The 24,413-nt window shown below is 36.0% G+C and overlaps 2 protein-coding genes across 5 annotated transcripts; both read left to right on the top strand.

The window, feature by feature from the left end:
- Positions 1–42: 42 nt before the first annotated feature.
- On the top strand, positions 43–10,033 carry LOC135730299 (NLR family CARD domain-containing protein 3-like). 2 transcript variants are annotated; one of them, XM_065248170.1, is made up of 9 exons: positions 43–177; positions 1,308–1,435; positions 1,535–1,645; positions 1,738–1,848; positions 2,177–4,108; positions 4,374–4,547; positions 5,162–5,335; positions 5,477–5,523; positions 6,148–10,033. In XM_065248170.1, the coding sequence occupies exons 2-9, from the start codon at positions 1,329–1,331 to the stop codon at positions 6,663–6,665; spliced, it is 3,174 nt and encodes a 1,057-aa protein (XP_065104242.1). In that variant the 5' UTR covers positions 43–177; positions 1,308–1,328; the 3' UTR covers positions 6,666–10,033. The 2 variants fall into 2 exon arrangements, with proteins under 2 accessions (XP_065104242.1, XP_065104243.1); XM_065248171.1 differs by lacking the exon at positions 1,535–1,645.
- A 1,260-nt stretch (positions 10,034–11,293) lies between these two features.
- Positions 11,294–24,042, top strand: LOC135730297 (protein NLRC3-like). 3 transcript variants are annotated; one of them, XM_073816175.1, is made up of 8 exons: positions 11,294–11,493; positions 14,008–14,066; positions 14,252–14,317; positions 15,105–17,174; positions 19,031–19,204; positions 19,435–19,608; positions 19,784–19,830; positions 21,045–24,042. In XM_073816175.1, exons 2-8 carry the CDS (start codon positions 14,014–14,016, stop codon positions 21,560–21,562), a joined length of 3,102 nt encoding a protein of 1,033 aa, XP_073672276.1. In that variant the 5' UTR covers positions 11,294–11,493; positions 14,008–14,013; the 3' UTR covers positions 21,563–24,042. The 3 variants fall into 3 exon arrangements, with proteins under 3 accessions (XP_073672276.1, XP_065104239.1, XP_065104241.1); XM_065248167.2 differs by having other exon boundaries at positions 14,008–14,114; positions 14,210–14,317; XM_065248169.2 differs by lacking the exon at positions 14,252–14,317 and having other exon boundaries at positions 14,008–14,114.
- Positions 24,043–24,413: the final 371 nt, after the last annotated feature.

The following is a 24,413-nucleotide window of genomic DNA, read 5'->3' as shown; positions in this document are numbered from 1 at the left end:
TGATGACGTAAAATGCAGAGGCCTGTAAAAGGGCGCGAACATCCGTTTCTGACTGATAACAACAACAACATTAACACCACACTTTTATAACCCCGAAAGTGAAAGTAAACGCGGATGTGTTTTGAAGAAGTTGCGGACAGAGGACGAAAAGAAAGGATAGTATGATACTATTTGAAAGTAAGTAAATTTTTCGTTATCAGCCAGCCTGGCCATTTCTACGTTTGATTAGTTAATTGAGTAAATTTAACTGAAGCGAGGTATTTACGTATATTCACATGAAGCGCGTGATCGCACCAATCTTGCAGTTATGATTGTTTTATGTAAACGATCAATGGTATATCTTTAAACGTTGTGCATGTGCTATGATTTTATTATTAACTTTTTCTTTTCTTTTTCCAAATGTATGTATCTTTTTACTTGGGAAAAACAAAGTTGTTTGTAATGTAAACAAAGGGTTGGTGTGCTGCAGATCTGCAGTTTCACTTCTGCGTCATAGCTGCATACTTCATCAAGACGTATTTTTTGTCATTTTAATTTCTCTGCATATTTTCTCTGCAATCTCTCTATTTTATGCACTTTGCTTGAGAAAAAACTGTTTAAAAATGCTTATAAACCTGCAGACTTTATGGACTGATTAACACACTGTTATTCATCATAGTGCCTGTAGATGGCACGGCTGTTACTAATTATAAGCTGTGTTCTTAAAAAAAGAAACAAAACAAAAGGGTTGATATATATCTATTCTAATGTTATGATAGTGCACACTAACTGAACATCAGTATGATGTCCATGAGATAACACATTATGTTTATTTATACCTTGGGGCTGTTGAATGTTTGATTCTGATTCTTACCCAACAAGGTTTTGAAACAACCCACCCAGCATTTGATACAGATGCTAATTTTGTTTAGCATTGAATCTTTATATAATGCAAGATCATAAATGCTCTTCAAAACTAAATCCAATGATTATTTTGAATCTTTAATGGGGCGGTTTCCCGGACAGGGATTAGACTAGTCCTAGACTTAAACACTTTTGAGAGCTCTCCAAACTGAAAACAACTTGCACTGACATATCTTAAAATACATCAGTGTTCTTTGTTTTACCTCAAAATGCACACAGGTAATGTTTTTAGTAAGGCATGTTTGTTAAAACTAGTTATATTTGCTAATTAAACTAAGACTTAGTCCTCCTGGATTAAACTAATCCTTGTCCGGGAAACCGCCCCAATATGTATTAAATGCTATTTAAGCACATTGTTGAGTACAGCATGCATTGTTACACACTTTATACATGTTTATGTGCAGCCCTATTAATATCTAAGAGCTATGGAAGAGGTAAAGAAGAGAAAGAGATCTTCATCTGCAGGACTCCGTACCAATTCCATGTACCCAACCCCTGAATTAAGTGATGGATCAAAGACCTCTGACCCCAGGTAAAAGAAACTACTACTACATCTGTTAAACTTTGCATTAACCAAATTAAATAAAAAAATTAACTCTAGCGTTTCACGTCATGTTTTTTATATTTTCAGAAAGCAGATTAAAGCCTCATCTCCAGGACCCAGCTGTGTGTCTTTGAAGAGTACGGATTCCATGTATCAACCTCCTCAATTCAGTGGAGGAGCAGTGACCTTTGAACCCAGGTAAAAGAAACCATCTGTTAAACTTTCCGTTAACCAAAGTAAGTAGAAACTGAACTCTTTACAATTTTCTGTGATTTTTTTTATGTTTTCAGAACGCAGATTATAGCCCCATCTCCAGAACCCAGCTGTGTATCTTTGAAGAGTACAGACTCCATGTATCAACCTCCTCAATTCAGTGGCGGAGCAGTGACCTTTGACCCCAGGTAGGATATGAGATTTAATGTACAAACTGAGTTAATACATATATCATACATATTTTAATTTGGGCCTTTTTACAACTGATCACATCATGTGTTTTCTCTGATCGGATAGCTATCTGATTTTTAAAAACTGATTTAATGCAGGTCCATGATGGGAGAAGCATTCACAAAACTCTCTCTAAAAGTTTTATTTCTTTGTTTAATATCATTTGAGTTTGTCATTAGACTTTTATGTTCCCTTATTTGTTTCATGTAAGAAAATACATATAGTTATTTATAAATCCACCATCTATGCCTTTTTTATACATTATTGTTCTTTACATTTTTTCAGTGGTAAGGGAAATGCTCAGATCCAGGTTTACTCAAGGTTTACTGGTTCTGCTCCGCTTGATATGGACCTAACCCAGCTGGAGAAGACTGGAGACCTGCACCAACTAGATACTAACCAATCAGATGTTCTGGCAAGGATTAAAGACCAGCACAAGACCAGCATGAGGATCAAGTATGAGAGTTTATTTGAGGGAATCAAACTACAAGAGAACAAAACCCTCTTGAACAGGATTTACACACAACTTTACATCATAGAGGGAGAAAGTGAAGGAGTGAATGAGGAACATGAGGTTTTACACATGGAGAAAAGTTACAAGACACGTCAAGAAAACACTTCAATCAACTGTAATGACATCTTTAAACTTTTACCTAAACCAGGATGTGAGGAAGAGCGAAAGAAAAAGATAAAGACTGTTCTTACTAAAGGCATTGCTGGAATTGGAAAAACAGTTTCTGTGCAGAAGTTTATTCTGGATTGGGCAGAGGGAACAGCCAATCAGGATGTAGATTTCATGTTTGTGCTTCCATTTCGAGAGGTGAACTTGATCAAAGATGATCAGTACAGTCTTCACAAACTTCTGCTTGACTTTCATCCTGAACTTCAAGATCTGGACTCAAAAATGTATGATGAGTGTAAAGTTGTGTTCATCTTTGATGGTCTGGATGAAAGCAGAATTACACTGGAGTTTAAAGACAGTGAAAATGCAGTATTTTCAGACAACAAGAAAGTTTCTGATGTGACCCAGATGTCATCAGTTGGTGTGTTGATGTCAAATCTGATCAGAGGAGATCTGCTTCCCTCAGCTCACATCTGGATCACCTCCAGACCAGCAGCAGCCAATCAGATCCCTCCTGAATACATCAACCGTGTGACAGAAATCCAAGGATTCAATGATCCTCAGAAAGAGCAATATTTCAGGAAGCGAATCAGTGATGAACTTCAAGCCAACAAAATCATCTCACACATTAAAAGAGCAAGAAGCCTCCACATCATGTGTCACATACCAGTCTTCTGCTGGATCTCATCTACTGTGCTTCAAAACATCCTGAAACAAGATCACAGTGCAGAAATCCCTAAAACTCTGACTGAAATGTACATACACTTCCTGCTCATTCAGATAAATATGAGTAACCAGAAGTATGAAAGAAAAGAAGTGAGAGATCCAGCAAAACTTCTGCAGTCCAATAGAGAAGTAATTGTGAAACTGGCTGAACTGGCCTATGAACAGCTGAAGAAGGGCAATGTGATGTTTTATGAGGAGGAGCTGAGTGAATGTGGGATAGACATCACTGACGCCGCAGTGTTTTCTGGGATCTGTACTGAGATTATTAAGGAGGAATCTGTGATTCATCAGAGGAAAATCTACTGCTTCATACACCTGAGCTTTCAAGAGTTTCTCGCTGCATTCTATGTTTTTTACTGCTTTATAAATAAAACTTCTGTGGCTCTGAAAGAGTTTGATTTACTTGCTAATCTCCATAAGGGGGTGATTAACGCCGCCCTCCGAAGTGAGAACGGACATCTGGATCTATTCCTCAGATTTCTGTTAGGCATCTCGCTGGAGTCCAATCAGAGACTCTTACGAGATCTACTGATCCACACAGAGAGCAGTTCAGAGAGCATCCAGAAAACCATTGCTCACATCAAAAACAAAATCAAAACTGAGCATGATATTAAAGCCGGCAGATCCATCAATCTGTTCCTCTGTCTGCTGGAAATGAACGATCAGACTTTGTCTAAGGAAATTCAAAAGTATCTGAAATCAACGAAATGCACAGAAAATAAACTCTCTGCTTCACACTGCTCAACAATAGCGTACATACTTCAGGTGTCGGAGAACGTGCTGGAGGAGCTGGATCTTATAAAATACAACACATCACTGGAGGGTAGATGGAGGCTGTTACCAGCTGTGATAAACTGCCGAAAAGCTCTGTGAGTGTTTACTTAGTCTAAATGTATTTTAGGTTTAGATTTGAATTATAATACTTGGTGAAATACTATTATCAGTTCTCCTCACACATGCCGATGTATATTTGGCATCTCATTTTGTCATTTTTATCCATCATGATAATGACACTATACCAGGACAGACACACACATATAAAGTTAAACACTGCAAACTCATAAACTCAGTCTTGATCTATTTTATCGGTCAATTCTATAAGCTAAAGCTGTGTTTTTGTGTTCTCTCTTTCAGTCTCGCTGGCTGTGATCTCACTGATCAGTGTTGTGAAATTGTGGCTTCAGCTCTACAGTCCTCAGATTCCCTCCTGAAAGAACTGGACCTGAGTAACAATGACCTTCAGGATTCAGGAGTGAAGATCATCTGTGAAGGACTCAAGAGTCCAAACTGTAGATTAGAGATACTGAGGTGTGCAAAAGTATCATTCATTCTCTCAAAAATTTTTATAGCTGAGCTCTGACATCCTAAATGGTGTTGCGAGCTCAGCATTGTGTATTTTTTTTGCAGCTGTATGATTTTAAATTGTTTACTGTACATAGAGTAGACTGCATTTACCATAATAGAACAAGGGCATATTACCAAAACGGATTTTTTTCAGTGTAATATACTGTATTAAGGTAGTCAAGTATTGTATATTATATAATTTAAACACATCTTTGAGCATTATAATAGCATATATAAAATGTTTACCTGTTAGTATTTTTTCATGTTTTCAAACAGCTTGAATGTAACTCTACACCCTTTTTTACACGCCTCATTTATTATACGCCAATCTATAAATATACAAATTAGCTCGGATCATAGAATGAATATTTTATGAATATTCAAATAAGTCCCCGCCTCCACTCTTTTGCACCACCACAGACAATAGATATATATGTAAATAGATTCTACATTCGGCATTTTCAGACACCTAACAGCTAAGTTTGGTTTCACACAATGCATAATTGTGAAACAACAAAAAAGTGGGACTTTAAATAATCAGAAAAATCTCATTTTTTTAATGATGTCTCTCTATGTAGATTATCTGGCTGTATGGTGACAGATGAAGGATGTTGTTGTTCGGCTTCAGCTTTGAGGTTAAACCCCTCACACCTGAGAGAGCTGGATCTGAGCTACAACCACCCGGGAGCCTCAGGAGTAAAGATGCTCTCTGAAAGACTCAATGATCCACACTGCACACTAGAAAAACTCAAGTATGTTGTATTTTAATTATGACACATTTATTTTTATATTATTTACAAATGCATTGTGGTAACAAGTATGTATTGTAAAAAATAGCAAGTTAGAAGAGTACAAGGCATTTATTTATTTATTGTTGTATCTCTGTACTGTAGTTTAGATCATGCAGGACATCTCAGGATCATACCAGGACTACGAAAATGTAGGTTCTCTCTCTCTCTCTCTCTCTCTCTTTTAAATGTTCATACACATTTATATTTATATACATTAGAATGTTTTATATGATATAAGGAATGATGTACAGACTGTCAGCCCACTATTATTACAAAAAACACAAGGTGCCAAATAAGGTATTTTATAACACCTGAAGGGTTGTGGTTTTTACAAACTATATCAACTGACTGTTATTATACCAATTGCTACAGAGTTAATTGTTAATAAATCTAAATAAATCATAAGTAAATGTAAACCCATAAAATGAGCATGAGTTGTTTTGAAATAACTTTATTATAAAGGAGTTTAAATTGTACAGTTTAGTAATAATTTTACAAACAATGGGGCTGTTGGTTAATCAATTACGTTTTAGATAAATGATCACATATTACAATAACTTACTGAGAAAAGCCTGCAGTTTATCTGTTCATATAGTTGCTGTATCCCTTAATACAGAATTTAAATCGGGGAGCATTCTGTTTTTTTATTATCCAACTTAATTAATATTAAATTGACAAAATATTTGAATGTAATTTGTAAAATACCATTGACCAGTCAGAATTAAGTATTCCACAGAGCCGTCTAATATAGTTCTGTTGTTTCTTGTTTGTAGATATTTGTCATCTTACACTGGATTCAGACACAGCAAACACTCGTCTTCTTCTGTCTGAGAGCGGGAGAATGGTAGAACGTGTAGAAGAGGATCAGTCGTATCCTAAACATCCAGACAGATTTGAGGACCAGGAGCAGGTTATGTGTAAAGAGCGTCTGTCTGGACGCTGTTACTGGGAGGTTAAATGGACTGTAGGGGCTTACATAGCAGTCACATATAGAGGAATTAGAAAGAAAGGAGGAAGTGACTGTAGATTTGGATGGAATGATAAATCCTGGAGTGTTTTCTGTACTTTTGACAGATTTAGTGCTTGGCACAATAATAAAAACACAGACATACATGTCCAGACAAAGTGTGACAAAGTTGGGGTGTATCTTGATGAGCCGGCCGGTATTCTGTCCTTTTCCGCCATCTCTGACACACACACACTCACACACATACACACATTTCACACCACATTCACTGAACCACTCTATGCTGGGTTTGCTGTTTATGGTTCAGTGTCTCTGTTAGATTGAACAGCCTGCATTATTAACAGAAGAGAGACATGAATCTGTATATTTTGTATAAAGCAGCTTAAAAATATAAAGCTGTTGTGAAAACGCTAGATTTGAATAATTCCCACAAACTCTGCGCTCATAGGGCCAGAAATGTATTCACTTGTGTATTAATCCACTAGCGGTGTGACGTTTCACTCCTTTTCTTGATCCATCGATTACAAATGGTGCAGATTTATATGCATCAATCTTAAAATTTTATTTTTTTAAATCATGAATCGATTAATTTTGTTAATAATCGAGTCAAAGAATCAAATGAACTGCGCTTCAAAAAGTATGATCAAATATTTTAAGTATAGGCCTATATGAACATTATATTAATTAAGCGCTTCTCTCATGATATCTGCGCTATTGATTACGGCATTACTCTTTAACTTGCACTTGTTAGATGTAATTTGCACGCACGCACACACGTTGTTAACATTTATGCACATGAAAATTCTTCACATTGAATGATTATAATGTAAACAATGAAGCTGCAAGTATTAATGGTATATAGAGCAGGACCTGTTATATATTATGGTCGAAATACAAAAGCATTACATATACATTTTTTTTGTTGCGTTGTAAAGGGGCGGTCACATTACACACTTCTTTCCATTGACTTACATTCATACGCAGACAATGCGTCAGCCCGGAAACGCAGGCTCATGCGAAAATGTTTTGCAGTACCAAAGTTCATAGAAAACCAGTACATCACCGCATGACCGTTTTCTCTACTGTAAAGCAAAGATGGTCGAAGCGATTCCCACCCATATTCGCAGTAACTTATGAAAACACAACAAAAAAACACAATAAAGCACTAATTTGCAATCACACTTAACACATTTAAGTCACAAGCTGTAAACGTGTTGGATAATAAACACACACACGCACACACAATTAACAATTTATTTTATGGTCCAGTTTTCACTTCATTGCACTGATTAACATGGACATATAACTACTCTTTTTTTTTTTCTTTTCCATTCATTTGTCATTTTATTCAAACAATATTTAGAAAATTGTTGGAGCCTGTTAATGTTAAATGAATATTTAACTTTCATAAAAAATTGGATAATTCACTCACCCCCATGTCATCCAAGATGTTTATGTCTTTCTTTGTTCAGTCAAGAAGAAATTAAGTTTTTTGAGGAAAACATTCCAGGATTTTTCTCCATATAGTGGACTTTAGTGACCTCAAAAGGTTCAATGCAGCTTCAAAGGGTCTTTAGCGAGATTTTCACCAAAAAAATGTAAAATATGTACTTTTAAACCACAACTTTTCATCTTGCATTAGCCGTGTGATGCTCAAGATGCGATGTGATGCGACCTTACGTATTACGTAATCACTTCGAAAGGTCCACATGGCATATGCCAAACTACCGCTTCAGTGTTTACAACTTTAAACTGCATTGAAACTGTTAAGGTCCACCGAAGTCCTCTATATGAAGAAAAAACCTGGAATGTTTTCCTCAAAAAACTTAATTTCTTCTCGACTGAACTAAGAAAACATAAACATCTTGGATGACATGGGGGGAGTAAATTATCAGGATTTTGTTTTTGAAAGTGGAGTTCTAGTTTCACACTAATTAATGTATATATTATATTATATAGTATTATCACTAACAACTAAATCATTCATTATTTTAACATGAACACAAGTTATAATTTAGATTGTACACTGTACACTTTCTTTATTAATGCTTCACTATAGGGATCACAATGAAAAGTGTGCAGTAAACAGTTTATCATTTATCACGATTTGTTTTTGACTCCACATTAAGGCAAAGAGTGTTTTTAAAATTTTTCTGAATTGAATTGTTATAATTATTTGCTAAGTGCATCACATTTAGTAGAATATTTTGAATTAATTTACCTTGTGAAGTGAATCGAATCAATCTTCATTGTGAATCAAATCGATTTGAACATTCCAAGTTGAAAAGAAATCTTTAAATCGAATCAAAAACCGATTAGCTGTCCACCCAAAGATTCAAGTTTTTTTTTTTTTTTGTCGCAAGTGAATCAGATCTACCGCTTCTTTCTCTCTCTTTCTCTTTGACCGAAGTTATACATGTATTTGATGTTTTCTACAGAACATAAAGTTTAATAGTGGACATTTGTTATCAGTCACGTTTTAGATATATGAGGATAGTACGGCTGCTTCAGGTGGACCAAATCATCTCTTTTACTTTTTCTCAGTTTGTAAATGGTTTTCTGTCTGCAGGCATTATTTTCCTATTTGTGTTTCCTAAGGTGTGTTAAGAAAATATACATATCAAATATGTGGATAATCACTGCTTGAACTTTAAAACTGCTTAAGCTTTATAAGTTACACTAGTTGTTTAAGTACTACTCACACTTTGTGGCAAAGTTTTCTAGAAAATACGTATTAACTGTTTTATAAGGTATTCTTATTTCAGGACTTTATATGCATTAATCCTCATGCATTTCACAACTGCCTGATATACAACTATGGTAAGCGATGACTTGGAAGTTTAACTGCTAAATTAGCTATGAATGGATCACAATGTACATGTCAGATATGGCTTGTTTACAGAAAGGGTTGTAAGGCACTTTTTGTAAAACTGCTTTAAATCAAGATATTTTTGCAGAAAACCATACCAAATCATTGAGTAAATTCCTCCTAAGGTTGCAGAGATTGTTTTTTACGTCTTTGCATAAGTCCCTCCCCAAAATCATAATAAAAAAAATGTATTTGTGTATTTACAGGATTTTTAACAATGTATGTTTTTTACTGTTGAGAAAATAAATTCACTGCTTAGAAATGCACTTAAAGAGATATGTATAACTTTAACAAAAAGGTCAAAAATAAATAAAAGGAAAATATATCTCTGATACATCTCTTGTCGAATTTTGAATCTGAAACTACAAAATGTTGTTAAGGCATATTTTATGCTTGTGACAGAGATTATCTGACCTGATTTCATTATTTATTGAGACAGTTTTAAGATTATTCATTTTACACTCTGAGGCTATTTTGGGGATTTCTGTCTGGACAGGGCGTCGGACTGGGGGTAAAACCAGTACTGATTACCAGGGCCCCAAAGGAAGAGAGAGCCCTTGAAAAGTCTGAAATATATTATGGGGGTGGGGCATGGGGGCCCATCAGAACTGCCTATGCATAGGGCCCGAGGTCTTGTTCAACACCCCTGCGTCTGGATTTGGCCTACCCAATTTCAAAAGCTTCCCATATCCACATGCAGAGGTGTACATACAAAAGTATGGTATCATTTTACAGGAAACCCTTTAAAATTTCATAAAACACTGTTGAAAATCCTAAAAATGGTTGTATGTGTTGTCAGTCCTCTATTAAACACAAAAATAAATAGGCGCTTTTTGATGTTTTTTTTCTAAAGTCTGTATTTAAAAAGTGTATAACAGACCTTTCTCACAGTAACCGGAAATACGTAATCGTCGTGTAAGCGGAGTTCCTGTCAAGCGTCAACACACTAGAAAAACATAAACCCGGGAAAGTTTAAAATGGATCAAAGAGTCTACACAACTTCGTTAACGGATTTGCCAAATATTACATTTGCTGATGTGACACGGCTAATGGAGGAAAACTTTTTCCATGAAGAATTTGTCCATAAATTTCTAGGTAAGTAGAGAGCGAGTCTAACTGTTACTAAACTGTTAACTGAAACGACACATTTTAAGTCTCGCCGGATAGCCTGAATCCACTTCTGTCTAACTTCACCATCAACAGGGAATTGATGGAAGAGATACAGCTTTTTACATTGCCTTGACTGCTGAGGAAGTAGATTTCCGCGACGATTGCGTATTTCCGGTCATAAATACGGAAGTTGTGAGAAAGGTCTACTCTGGCCCTTAGTGGTAACAAAACCTAACGAAATGAATTTTTTCTCTATCATAATGTATGCAAAAGTTAATATACTCCAACTGAAGGGAGGAATAATACTCTTTTTGTATTCAATTTCCGCCTAAAAATATTTGAAATGTCCCCATAACCACATACAGTGGAATAAATGGAAAAACCTTTGAAGTTACATAAAAAGCTGCTGTTTGTGACAAATATTGTTATTTATATTGTTTTTCATGTGATGAAACACCAAATTTTCTTTTTTTATGTTGTAAACACTGTTTTGATAGTGTATAACTCTGGTTCTGGGTGTTCTAGCAGACTGCAGACAGTTCTGGTTGTTACCAGCAGCAGACAGTAAACACCCAAAAAAAGAATGATCTCTTTAGCATGTCGAATTCAAATGCAAGGGATTATTCATGCACACAACCAAGGAAAATGCTGTGAATGGACTCATTTTTTAGAGTAGGACCTAAAATAAAAGATGGTGTATCATTTGTGGCTATCTGTGCTATCTGAGGCAGTTCACACTCAAGTTTCACATATGTTTACAAAAGACCATTTTTTTTCCCCTCATTATTCATTCGACGATTGCTAGATATGTGATGATAATAGAACTAAAATAATGTAGCCAGCTCTCTTTAAGCAATGCCCTGATTATAACAATCACATAATAAATCAAATAGTCAAAGTAAAAGTGAACAAAAAGAAACTTATCAAAACAAAAACATCAAACATTTGGAAATGAATGTAGTTAATGTAGTGTAGGTTATGATGGTAAGAGGCTTGTGGTGGAGGCAGAAGTGGCTACTGGCCAAAATTTTCAGTAGGCCGGCATGCGTTGCTGGCTGTGCTGATAACAAAAATAAAACGCTGTTTATGACACTAAAAGTGAAAGTAAACTCGACTGTGGTTTGAAGAAGGTACGAAGGACGAAAAGCAAGAGTAGTATGATACTATTTAAAAGTAAGTAAATGTTTTGTTATCAGCCAGGTCATTTCTAAGTTTAAAACTTTATACTTGAGTAAATCCAATTGAAGCGAGGTATTTTCATTCACTTCCAGTGCATGATCGCTGTTATGATTGTTTTATGTAAACGATAAATAGAACAACTTTTTTGCGTGTGTCATGATTTTTTTAAGAAAGGTTTGTATTTTATTTCCCAAATGAATGTATTTTTATACTTGGAAAAACAAAGTTGTTTGTATTTGTAACCCATACGAAAATTAACCAAGGTTTTACTACAGTTAAAAAAAAAACATTACTGTAGGAAAACCATAAGAGTTGAAAATGAGTTGTCACAACTTATAAAATATAGTTGAGAAAAGTCAACTTAATTTTATAAGTTATAACAACTCATCTGTAGTTATAACAACTCCTCTCTAGTCAAGATAAATAATAGTACATTAAAATTACTTGTAAATCCTAGTTGATTCAACAAAATTTTTTAAGGCAGCAAAGTATTTTTTACAGTGCATGACATAACACATTATTGTTATTTATCCCACGGGGCTGTTGAATGTTTTATTCTGATTCTTACCCAATGAGGGTTTGAAACAACCCAGCATTTGAAACAGGTGCTGATTTTGTTCAGCATTGAACCTTTATATAATGCAAGATCATAAATAATCTTCAAAATCAAATCTAATGATTTATTTTAAATCTTTAATATGTATTAGCTGCTACTCTCATTGGGGAGTACAGCAGGTATTGTTAATCACTTTATACATGATCTGTGTATTATATCTTTATATGCAGCCGTATTAATATCTAAAACACACCTATGAACACGGACAGACCAGAAGCCCAATTATGTCTCATTCACCAGTAAGAAAACGTTGCAGTACAAAGTGAATAACATTACCAAAATAACCAACATAATCAACAGTTTTAAATTGGAATTAGATAAAGCATGTTTTCAGGTGTGTAGACGTGGTTGTTTGCCTGTCATTTTAAAAATATAATTAAAAATATAAATATTGTTATGCTAATTTGTAAAGGTACACAAACTACAGAAGCAATAAAATGTTCCATCAAAATATATAATCTTTGTTTTCGTTGAGGCCAGAGAATCTCATCCACATCACAGGCTATATTGGCCCTACCCAAACACAGAGGGTAAAGTCCTCTTGCATGCCTGATCCACTCCTGATTAAATAAAAAAATGAAGGAGTGTTTTAGATCACTGCTTTACACTTGAAGTCAGAAAGAGGTTAATTTCTCAATTGATTCTGCCCATTATTGACTATGCTGACATCATTTATATGAACACTAGTGATGCTGTTCTTAAGCCACTTAATGTTGTTTTCAACTCTTTATGTAGATTTATTCTAAGATGTCCTTTTAAAACTAACACAGTCTCACCCCATTTCGTCAATATTTGACGACACTTGACCATTCGTCATATGTTGACGTGAAGGGTATACCTTTCGCGTCATTTTTTGACGAACTGGGGACTTCAATACTATTACGTCCGTTGCATTCTCTTTCCTATTTTATTACCATTAAAACACATCATTGCGTAATGTATGCTGCATTAAATTGGCTTCAGCCGTACGCAAGAAGGGATTTACATTGGTTCATTTTTATTTTTAAATGTGTGTATTTCGATTGTCCTCCATACTTGAGAGAACTCTTGGTACCGCGTAGCTCTTTATATCCCCTTAGAGATATGCAGTCCGTTATCTTTAACGTACCAGGAATTTTTTCAGCAGCAGGTCGTAAAGCTTTTCATTATAAAGCTTCTAGTGATTGGAACAATATTTCTATGCTCTCGAGGTCCACTTCATCTTTTCGCAGATTTAAGCTGTCTTTATTTCAATACCTAAACAATGTGTGTGCATGTTATTGATGTTGGACTGAATAGTTGCTTATAACTCTTTTTATTTTACTCTATTATTTTTTTTTATGCAGCTGTTTAATTCACCTAAATAACTTGGGTGGACTTAATCTTGGACTTTCTTTTGTGACGCCTTTTTTATTTTGAATTTCATGTAGTATGTGTTCTATTTGTGTACTGAGGCAATTGAGTATTGAGGCAAAGGCGATGTGTTTAGTGTGATAGTTAAAACATGTCAGGGTTATGCTGTGTTATAGGTTCAGGGTGTTGGTGTAGGCTGCCTAGTAACTTATTTGTTGTGAGCAATTGTGTTTTTGTTGTTGATGTTGTTGTTGTTTTATGTTATGTGTATTGGACCCTCTTGAAAATGAGATGTTGCATCTCAAGGGGCTATCCATAAATAAATAAATTACAAAAATTACAAATTACAAAATATTGTATTTTATTGGCAAGCCCAGCCTAGTCATCAAGTACCCTATTCTGCTGCTCCATTTGTAGAATTACTAGACTCTCCTCCTGTCCTCAGAAGTTTGTACTAATGAGTAAAACATGAAAATTCTAAACAATTAAGATGCAATGCAATATGGCTTTGTTTTTATAAAGTGTATATCACAGTTGTATGCAACCCTGTCAACATCTAGAAAACTATGGAAAAAAAGGAAAGAAAGAAATCCACATCTCCAGAGCCCAGCTGTGTGTCCATGGGCCGACCCCCTGAATTTAGTGATAGACCTGTGTCCGACCCAAGGTAGGATTGGAGACAGAAAAATTTACTAATTACACAGGGATAAATGTGCATTGGGCGTTTCATTTTTTTATATATTTAAATGTTGTATGTTGTAGAAAGCAGATTTCAGTACCATCTCCAGAGCCCAGCTGTGTGTCTATGAAGAGTACAAAGTCCATGGGCCGACCCCCTGAATTTAGTGATAGACCTGTGTCTGACCCAAGGTAGGATTGGAGGCCAAAAATTTACTAATTACACAGGAATAAATGTGCATTTAACTAAATTACCAAGGATATATGCAGATTGAGTCAATTACAGTTGCAAAAAAAAAGGATTTCCTGTTTTTTTCCTGGAAATTTTCAATTTCCTGGTTTGCTGCTTAAATTGATCATGCAATGCGACCTGATCTACACAAAATTCACAAATATTATAGTATTTCTAAGCTGATAAAACACAAGTCATCATCTTTCAAGTCTTTATTGAGCACAATTATTAAACCAGTGTGTTTCTCAAACTGAGGGGTGGGGAGTTTTAAAATTTTATAAAATGCATTATTTTATCATAAATTCACAGCTACAGGATGCACTTGAGGTTATTGTTGCCAAAGATGGTTCAACCAGTTATTAAAGCACTATACCTTTTCACTTTCTTTTTCCACCATCACTTTGTGTGTTTAATAAGTGTGTTCAATAAAGACATGAAAGATGATGACTGATTGTGTTTTTCAGCTAAAAATGTTGTGTTTGCTGATATTTGTAACTTTGCGAAGATTTCATGACCAGTTGAAGCGGAAAATTAGGAAATTGAAAATGGTTCATTTACTTTTTTTGCAACTGTATATACTCATTTGTGTTTTATATAATAAAATACATTGTTATTTATATAAAGTTAATTTAGTGATGGGGTTAGCATACAGTAGTAACATATGTTTAGTGTTCTCATCATCAATCTCTGCTATGCTTTCCATTGGTGATTATTTAATATTGTGATTGTGTTATTTCTCTTGAGTAGAAAGGAAGAGAAATGTGGAATCTGTGAGCATGTTCAGAGAGATCGAGTCACTATTACCTGTGGACACAGTTTCTGCAGACATTGCATCAGCTGTTACTGGGACCGGCCCAGTCAATCACAAGAATTTAGTTGTCCCAAATGCAGAAAGAGATTTAAAACACGCCCTGTTCTGCATGCTCAAAAAAGCACGGGACAATTCGGTTCTTCTGGTTCTGCTCAGCGCAGCATAGAGCCAACCCAGCTGGAGGAGACTGGAGACCTGCAACTGGATTCTCATCAACCAGATGTTCTGGCAAGGATTAAAGACCAACACAAGACCAGGATGAGGATCAAGTATGAGAGTTTATTTGAGGGAATCAAACTACAAGAGAACAAAACCCTCTTGAACAGGATTTACACACAACTTTACATCATAGAGGGAGAAAGTGAAGGAGTGAATGAGGAACATGAGGTTTTACACATGGAGAAAAGTTACAAGACACGTCAAGAAAACACTTCAATCAACTGTAATGACATCTTTAAACTTTTACCTAAACCAGGATGTGAGGAAGAGCGAAAGAAAAATATAAAGACTGTTCTTACTAAAGGCATCGCTGGAATTGGAAAAACGGTTTCTGTGCAGAAGTTTATTCTGGAATGGGCAGAGAGAATAGCCAATCAGGATGTAGATTTCATGTTTGTGCTTCCATTTCGAGAGGTGAACTTGATCAAAGATGATCAGTACAGTCTTCACAAACTTCTGCTTGACTTTCATCCTGAACTTCAAGATCTGCACCCAAAGTTTTATGATGAGTGTAAAGTTGTGTTCATCTTTGATGGTCTGGATGAAAGCAGAATAGCACTGAAGTTTAAAGACAGTGAAAAATTTTCTGAAGTGACCCAGATGTCATCAGTTGGTGTGTTGATGTCAAATCTGATCAAAGGAGATCTGCTTCCCTCTGCTCACATCTGGATCACCTCCAGACCAGCAGCAGCCAATCAGATCCCTCCTGAATACATCAACCGTGTGACAGAAATCCAAGGATTCAATGATCCTCAGAAAGAGGAATATTTCAGGAAGAGAATCAGTGATGAATTTCAAGCCAACAAAATCATCTCACACATTAAAAGAGCAAGAAGCCTTCACATCATGTGTCACATACCAGTCTTCTGTTGGATCTCATCTACTGTGCTTCAAAACATCCTGAAACAAGATCACAGTGCAGAAATCCCTAAAACTCTGACTGAAATGTACATACACTTCCTGCTCATTCAGATAAATATGAGTAACCAGAAGTATGAAAGAAAAGAAGTGAGAGATCCAGCAAAACTTCTGCAGTCCAATAGAGAAGTAATTGTGAAACTGGCTGAACTGGCCTATGAACAGCTGAAGAAGGGCAATGTGATGTTTTATGAGGAGGAGCTGAGTGAATGTGGGATAGACATCACTGACGCCGCAGTGTTTTCTGGGATCTGCACTGAGATTATTAAGGAGGAATCTGCGATTCATCAGAGGAAAATCTACTGCTTCATACACCTGAGCTTTCAAGAGTTTCTCGCTGCATTCTATGTTTTTTACTGCTTTATAAATAAAACTTCTGGGGCTCTGAAAGAGTTTGATTTACTTGCTAATCTCCATAAGGGGGTGATTAACGCCGCCCTCCGAAGTGAGAACGGACATCTGGATCTTTTCCTCAGATTTCTGTTAGGCATCTCGCTGGAGTCCAATCAGAGACTCTTACGAGATCTACTGATCCACACAGAGAGCAGTTCAGAGAGCATCCAGAAAATCATTGCTCACATCAAACACAAAATCAAAAATGAGCATGACATTTCAGCCGGCAGATCCATCAATCTGTTCCTCTGTCTGCTGGAAATGAACGATCAGACTTTGTCTAAGGAAATTCAAAAGTATCTGAAATCAATGAAATGCACAGAAAATAAACTCTCTGCTTCACACTGCTCAACAATAGCGTACATACTTCAGGTGTCGGAGAACGTGCTGGAGGAGCTGGATCTTATAAAATACAACACATCACAGGAGGGTAGATGGAGGCTTTTACCAGCTGTGATGAACTGCCGAAAAGCTCTGTGAGTGTTTACTTAGTAAAACATGCTTTAAAATACCTTGAACATAATTCTCTCATTTAGTATAGGTGGATCTGAATAGAGGGTTTGCATAGATGTCACTTTTCCACGTGACCACGCCGGAACTCGTCATGTTGAGTGGCAAAACGTTCAACAAATTGGTTGGTTTTCATAGCGGCTGCTGCAAAAAACGCCAGTAAAACTGACTATTATCAGCTTAAATTGAATTTAGTTGGCCTTAAAGGAACACGCCCAGATTTTGGGAATTTAGCTTATTCACCGTATCCCCCAGAGTTAGATAAGTCCATACATACCTTTCTCCTCTCCGTAGGTGCTGTAACTCTATCTGATGCAGCCCCGCTAGCTTAGCTTAGCACAAAGTCTGGAAGTGAATGGCTCCAGCTAGCAAACTGCTCCCAATAAGTGACAAAATGACGCGAACATTTTCCTATTTATATGTTGTGATTTGTATAGTCACAGCGTGTACAAATAACAAGGTGATATGAGACACAGCGATCTTTTAACAGTATACCTACTGGGAACTATATTCTCAGAAGGCGAAGCACTGCTACTTGGGTGGAGTATACGGTTAAAAGATCGCTGTGTCTCATATCACCTTGTTATTTGTACACAGTGTGACTATACAAGTCACAACACATAAATAGGAAAATGTTCGCGTTATTTTGTCACTTATTGGGAGCAGTTTGCTAGCTGGAGCCATTCACTTCCAGACTTTGTGCTAAGCTAAGCTAGCGGGGCTGCATCAGATAGAGTTACAGCACGCACAGAGATGAGAAAGGTATGTATGGACTTATCTAACTAACTGGGGGATACGGTGAATAAGCTAAATTCCCAAAATCTGGGCGTGTTCCTTAACAGTGACCCTAACAACTTGCCAAAAAACAGTAGTCTGTGGACATCGGCATATGGCCAGACATTGCTTTTCCTGACATAATAATATGTTTGTCTTGCCTAACTAGTCTTTTTCTTGGCAGTCTGTAAAACGATAGCTCAGAATTCTTGTTAATCTGTTAGTACAGTCTATCGCAGTCTATCGCACAACAGCGTTTTCCCAGTGTTTTCACTGACTTCACACAGTTTACAAATTCTGCCGCTCTGGCTGCTTCCAAAACCGCATACTGTACAGTAGGTACTGTATACGATGAAGTACCTACTTACTTGCCGTTAAAACAGTACTGTGTATAGTATGAATCCTGGCAGTATGAATGGGACGTACTACATCCGCCTTGTTGCTACATCGTCATCACGTCATGTCATTCCAGCGCGAAAACAGCCGCATGCCTCTTCTTCTTTGTTGGATAACTCCTATCCCGGGGCATCATGGGATAGTGAAGTGTCCATCGTATGCACACTGCAAAATCTAACCGGAAGTTATAGGTCATCCGGGTACTTTTCGCATACTGTTTTTCGAATACTATGTATTCGGACATACTACTCGCCTCGCCTACTGCTTTTCGCGTACTATATAGTATGAAGTAGGCTGTTTCGGACGCAGCACAAGTCTTTTGCCACTGAGTGGGCGTAACCGCAGTCACTTTCGCCGAAGGTGACGTTACGTGCATATATACCCTCTATACTTCGGGATCTTGCTGGAAGTAGTAGGTCATCCGGGTACTTTTCGCCTATTGTTTTTAGAATATTATGAATTTGGAAATACTACTCGCCTCACCTACTGCTTTTCGCCTGCTATATAGTATGTAAGTAAGCGGATTGTACTTAACCCTGGTACTTGTAACAACAAAGCTTCATATTCAGGGGTACCAAAGACGTACCATAATTTACTATTTTAGCGGTCAATTTTATAAGCTAAAGCTGTGTTTTTGTGTTCTCCCTTTCAGTCTCGCTGGCTGTGATCTCACTGGTCAGTGTTGTGAAATTGTGGCTTCAGCTCTACAGTCCTCAGATTCCCTCCTGAAAGAACTGGACCTGAGTAACAATGACCTGCAGGATTCAGGAGTGAAGATCCTCTGTGAAGGACTCAAGAGTCCAAACTGTAAATTAGAGATACTGAGGTGTGCAAAAGTATCATTCATTTACTAACAAAATGTTATAGCTGAGCTCTGATATCCTATATGCTGTTTAAAACTTGTTTTTCAGCTGTAAGATTTTTAATTGTTTACATAGACTGCATGATATATTTTACCATTATAGAACAAGGTCATATTACCAAAACAGCATTTTTTCAGTGTAACACTGTATTAAGTAATCAGAAAAATCTCACTTTTTAATGATCTCTCTCTAGATTATCTGGCTGTATGGTGACAGATGAAGGATGTTGTTGTTCGGCTTCAGCTTTGAGGTTAAACCCCTCACACCTGAGAGAGCTGGATCTGAGCTACAACCACCCGGGAGCCTCAGGAGTAAAGATGCTCTCTGAAAGACTCAATGATCCACACTGCACACTAGAAAAACTCAAGTATGTTGTATTTTAATTATGACACATTTATTTTTACATTAATTTTACATTTAGACTGTTATAAATAAAGATATTTACCTATGCATTGTGGTTTAAAAAAAAAATGTATATTAGAAGAGTAAAAGGCAACATAACGTTGCTACGGCATGCATTTATCTATATTTTATCTGTGTAGTTTAGACCACGGAGGACATTTCAGGATCACACCAGGACTACGAAAATGTAGGTTCTCTCTCTCTCTCTCTCTTATAAATGTTCGTCATACACATTTAACATTTATATATTAATGTTTTTTATGATATAAGGAATAATAGACCCCATTATTATTACAAAATAAAAACATGGTCTTTTATAACACCTGAAGAGGTGTAGTTTTTACAAACGATATTAGCTGACTGTTATTATACCATTTGCTGCAAAGTTACTTGTTAATAAATCCATATAAAATGTTAATGTAAAAAAATTTGCATGGAATGTTGGTTTAAGTTTTTCTGAAATTATTTTATTATTTATTATTATTTTTATTATTATTACAAACAATAGGGCTATTAGTAGATTTCTATTTTTTTAATATAAATTACGTTATATTTCAAATAAATAATTTCATATTGGGATATATACTGAGAAAAGCCTGCAGTTTATTTGTCGTTGGTATATGATTTCTGTTACGTGGTGGCAAGGCAAGACAAGGTAGCGGATCCAAATTGAATTCTTTATTGAAAATAATCCACAAAACAGGGGTAGTTCACAATCATAAACCGTAAAACAGGCAAAGGTCAACACACTTGTAATCCACCCATAAACAAAACAAGGAAACAAAGAAATTACAGGCAAACCTCGGGCGGAAACAAGGACTAGACAGACAGCAGAGTAACATAAGCATTACTGAGCAATGCTAGACGAAATGAACCGTGTTTAACCCCTTCAGACCCTGCATTCACTAAAATGGACATCAGATGTTTTGTGGTTCAAACCAATAAGGTCCAAACCAGGTCTGAAGGGGTTAAACAGGCTGGGGAAACAGCACTGCACCTGCCGGATGTTACAATTGGTTAATTAACATTATACCACGGGTCTGTTGAACGCTGTATTCTGATTAGCTGAGAAATATTCCGTGGGTGTTGATTATTGTTCTGTAAATTGCACACCTGACCTGACAAATGTCTTAAAATAACCACCAGAGTAATGTTTGTGGTAACCGTGGTATAAGAGGAATAATTGTCCTTTGAATTATTTGAAAATAAATTATTTTGTGTATGCATTATTTTTTGATAACCGCACACCTAACTTGTCAAATGTCTTAAAAATAGGCACCAGAGCAATGCATTGTTTTCTTATAATTCAATGGCCCGTCGTCAATTATTCCTTACTTAAATAGAAAACATATTTGCATGTAATTTGCCGTCTAATATAGTTTTGTTGTTTCTTGTTTGTAGATATTTGTCATCTTACACTGGATTCAGACACGGCAAACACTCGTCTTCTTCTGTCTGAGAGGGGGAGAATGGTAAAACGTGTAGAAGAAAATCAGTCGTATCCTAAACATCCAGACAGATTTGAGGACCAGGAGCAGGTTATGTGTAAAGAGCGTCTGTCTGGACGCTGTTACTGGGAGGTTAAATGGACTGTAGGGGCTTACATAGCAGTCACATATAGAGGAATTAGAAAGAAAGGAGGAAGTGACTGTAGATTTGGATGGAATGATAAGTCCTGGAGTGTTTTCTGTACTTTTGACAGATTCAGTGCTTGGCACGATAATAAAAACACAGACATACTTATCCAGTCAAAGTGTGACAGAGTTGGGGTGTATCTTGATGAGCCGGCCGGCATTCTCTCCTTTTCCGCCATCTCTGACACACACACACTCACACACATACATACATTTCACACCACATTCACTGAACCACTCTTTGCTGGGTTTGCCGTTTATGGTTCAGTGTCTCTGTTAGATTAGCCCCGCCGCTCCCATAACGCGCATCACGCGCTGTGCGTAGGGCACCAGGTGCTGAGAGGTCACCAAAACAATAGCCTAATGAAAAAAAATTATAATGCTGATAGAATATTATTAGGCACTTTTTATCCATGTAAATGTTACAAAAAAGGGGGGACGAGATAATTTAATTGCGCTAGTATAGAAAGTATGCCCCACAGCCTTTGATGGTCCGTGCAGGTTGATCGCGCGGGCGCCTGACGAAGTTTGACAGAGACTGTTTCTCAATCTGAAGGCTGCAGCCTCCAGAGGTCGCATTTCTAGGCTGCATACATCATCAAAACGTTCTTATTTCGTAATATTAACGATTATGAAGTTGACCATTATTCTTAGTTAATCGTAAATTGTTTTAATATGCTTATGACTTGCTAATGTAATGTTCAGTTAACTAAAATAAACCAGGCTTGATGACGTATGCAGCCTGCATATGAGACCTCGCGCAGGTTGCAGCTTTCGGATTGAGAAACGGCCAGTAGGCAACTTTTGGAAATGGCCCGAAAAGACAGCAGGGGTCAGGATCGGAAAAAGAAAAAAGATGAAACTGCGGGATGATGCCCGTGCATCACTTGCAGGTAAGTCCATCATGTTTAATCATTCCTAAATAAGGGAAATGCGCATGGGCTGCAGCTGCTGCTAATCGTTATGCGCCTCGATCTTGCTGTGCTGATATTAATGTTAGCAAACTATGTTGTTATAAGTTATAACTTCAGTGCAAGCTAAATTGAGATTTTACTGTAAAACATTACCTATGCATTTTACAAATAACTGACGGCAGCTGTTACTTTTTTTACTACGTTTTTTAGATATTGAGCAGTTAGTTTATTTTGTGGTTTATTTTGACGTGACGGTGGTTAATACTTAGTTAATGTTAGCAGTCAGTGCACATGGTAGGCTAACAATTCCTGACTGTTAAATATATATAAATATAAAATGTCATGATATGAAGCAAACATTACTGTGACACTTAGTTCTCTAAATCTTTGTAATATTTAAGAATTTTGAGTATTCTTGTTATTGATGTTTATTTAATGTAATTTATTTAAAGTGACATTGTACTTGGGAAAAACATGTCTGGATTATTTTGATAATTTAAGTTTGGTATTTGTTCTATTTTGCTATTCTATAAAAGTTTGCACTTTCAAATGTGTATGTTGACTAAAGCTGTGAAGATTTTACTTTCTGCTATTAAGTTATATGTTTGGTAATAAAAAGTTAAACTGGCAATTATGCTTAGGGCACCAAAATGGCTAGCAGCAGCACTGAATGTATATATTATATTATATAGTATAATCACTAACAACTAAATCATTCATTATTTTAACATGAACACAAGTTATAATTTAGATTGTACACTTTCTGTATTAATGCTTATATGGATCACAATGAAAAGTGTGCAGTGAACAGTTTATCATATATCACTATTTCTTTTTGACTACACATTAAGGCAAATAGTTTTTTTCTGAATTGAATTGCTGCCAAGTGCATCAAATTTTGTAGATTATTTTTGTTTAAATCGAAATTGAATGAATTTACTTTGCGAAGCGAATTGAATCGAATCAATTTATCTTCATTATGAATCGATTTGATCATTATGAGTTGAGAAGAAATCTTTTTTTTATTCAAATCAAAAACCAATTAGCTGTCCACCCAAAGATTAAATTTTTTTGTCTCTCTCTCTCTTTGACAAAAGTTGTACATGTAGTTTGTGTTTTCTCCAGAAAATAGAGGTCAATAGTGGACATTTGTTATCAATCATGTTTAGATATATGATGATAGTGGGGCTTTTAGGTGGACCTAAGTGTCTCTTTTACTTTTTCTCAGTTTGTAAATGGTTTTCTGTCTACAGGTGTTATTTTCCTAAACTATTTGTGATTCCTAAGGTGTGTTTAGAAAATATAGATATTAAATATGTGTAAATATGTTGAATAATCACTGCTTGAACTTTAAAAGTGCTTAAGCTTTATTAGTTACAGGTGTTTAATTACTACTTACAAAGAACTTTGTTGCAAAGTTTTCTAGAAAATACGTATTAATGTTTTATAAGGTATCCTTATATCAGGACTTTATCTGCATTATCCTCATGCATTTCACAACTATGATAAGCATTGACTTGGAAGTTTAACTGCCAATTAGTTATGAATGGATCACAATGTGTATGTGAGATATGGCTTGTTTACAGAAAGGGTTGGAAGGCACTTTTTGTAAAACTGCTTTGAATCAATATGTTTTTTCAGAAAAACCAAAAGACCCAGAGATTGCTTTTTACATCTTTGCATAAGTCCCTCCCCAAAATCATAAATCAAAAACATTTTTATTTGTTTTTAAAGGATTTTTAACAATGTATGTTTTTTACGTTTTTTTTTTTACAGAAAATAAATTCACTGCTTAAAAATGCACTTAAAGAGATATATACTAACTAAAAAAATAAATAAAAGGAAAATATATCACTGATACATCTCTTGTCGAATTTTGAATCTGAAACTACAAAATGTTGTTAAGGCATATTTTATGCTTGTGACAGAGATTATCTGACCTGATTTCATATATTTATTGAGACAGTTTTAAGATTATTCATTCTTTTAATTAATTTCAGACTGATAATTTAAAAATATCTTTGATCACCACTAGGGAGAAGCATTCCCTTCTTGTTATATGCAATTTTTTTACATTTCCAATATGGGTTTGCAGTGAGTGACTGCAGCCTCACTGAGGTTATTGTATTGCATGCAAATCTTTGTTGAAAAGACCAATGGGGGTTATCCAGACAGGGTTTATTTAATCCAGGACTAGGCCTTATTTATATTAGGTAATTAAG

This window comes from Paramisgurnus dabryanus, chromosome 11, assembly GCF_030506205.2.
Source record: "Paramisgurnus dabryanus chromosome 11, PD_genome_1.1, whole genome shotgun sequence".
In the NCBI taxonomy this organism is placed as follows: domain Eukaryota; kingdom Metazoa; phylum Chordata; class Actinopteri; order Cypriniformes; family Cobitidae; genus Paramisgurnus; species Paramisgurnus dabryanus.
This window is presented reverse-complemented; position numbering and strand designations above follow the sequence as displayed.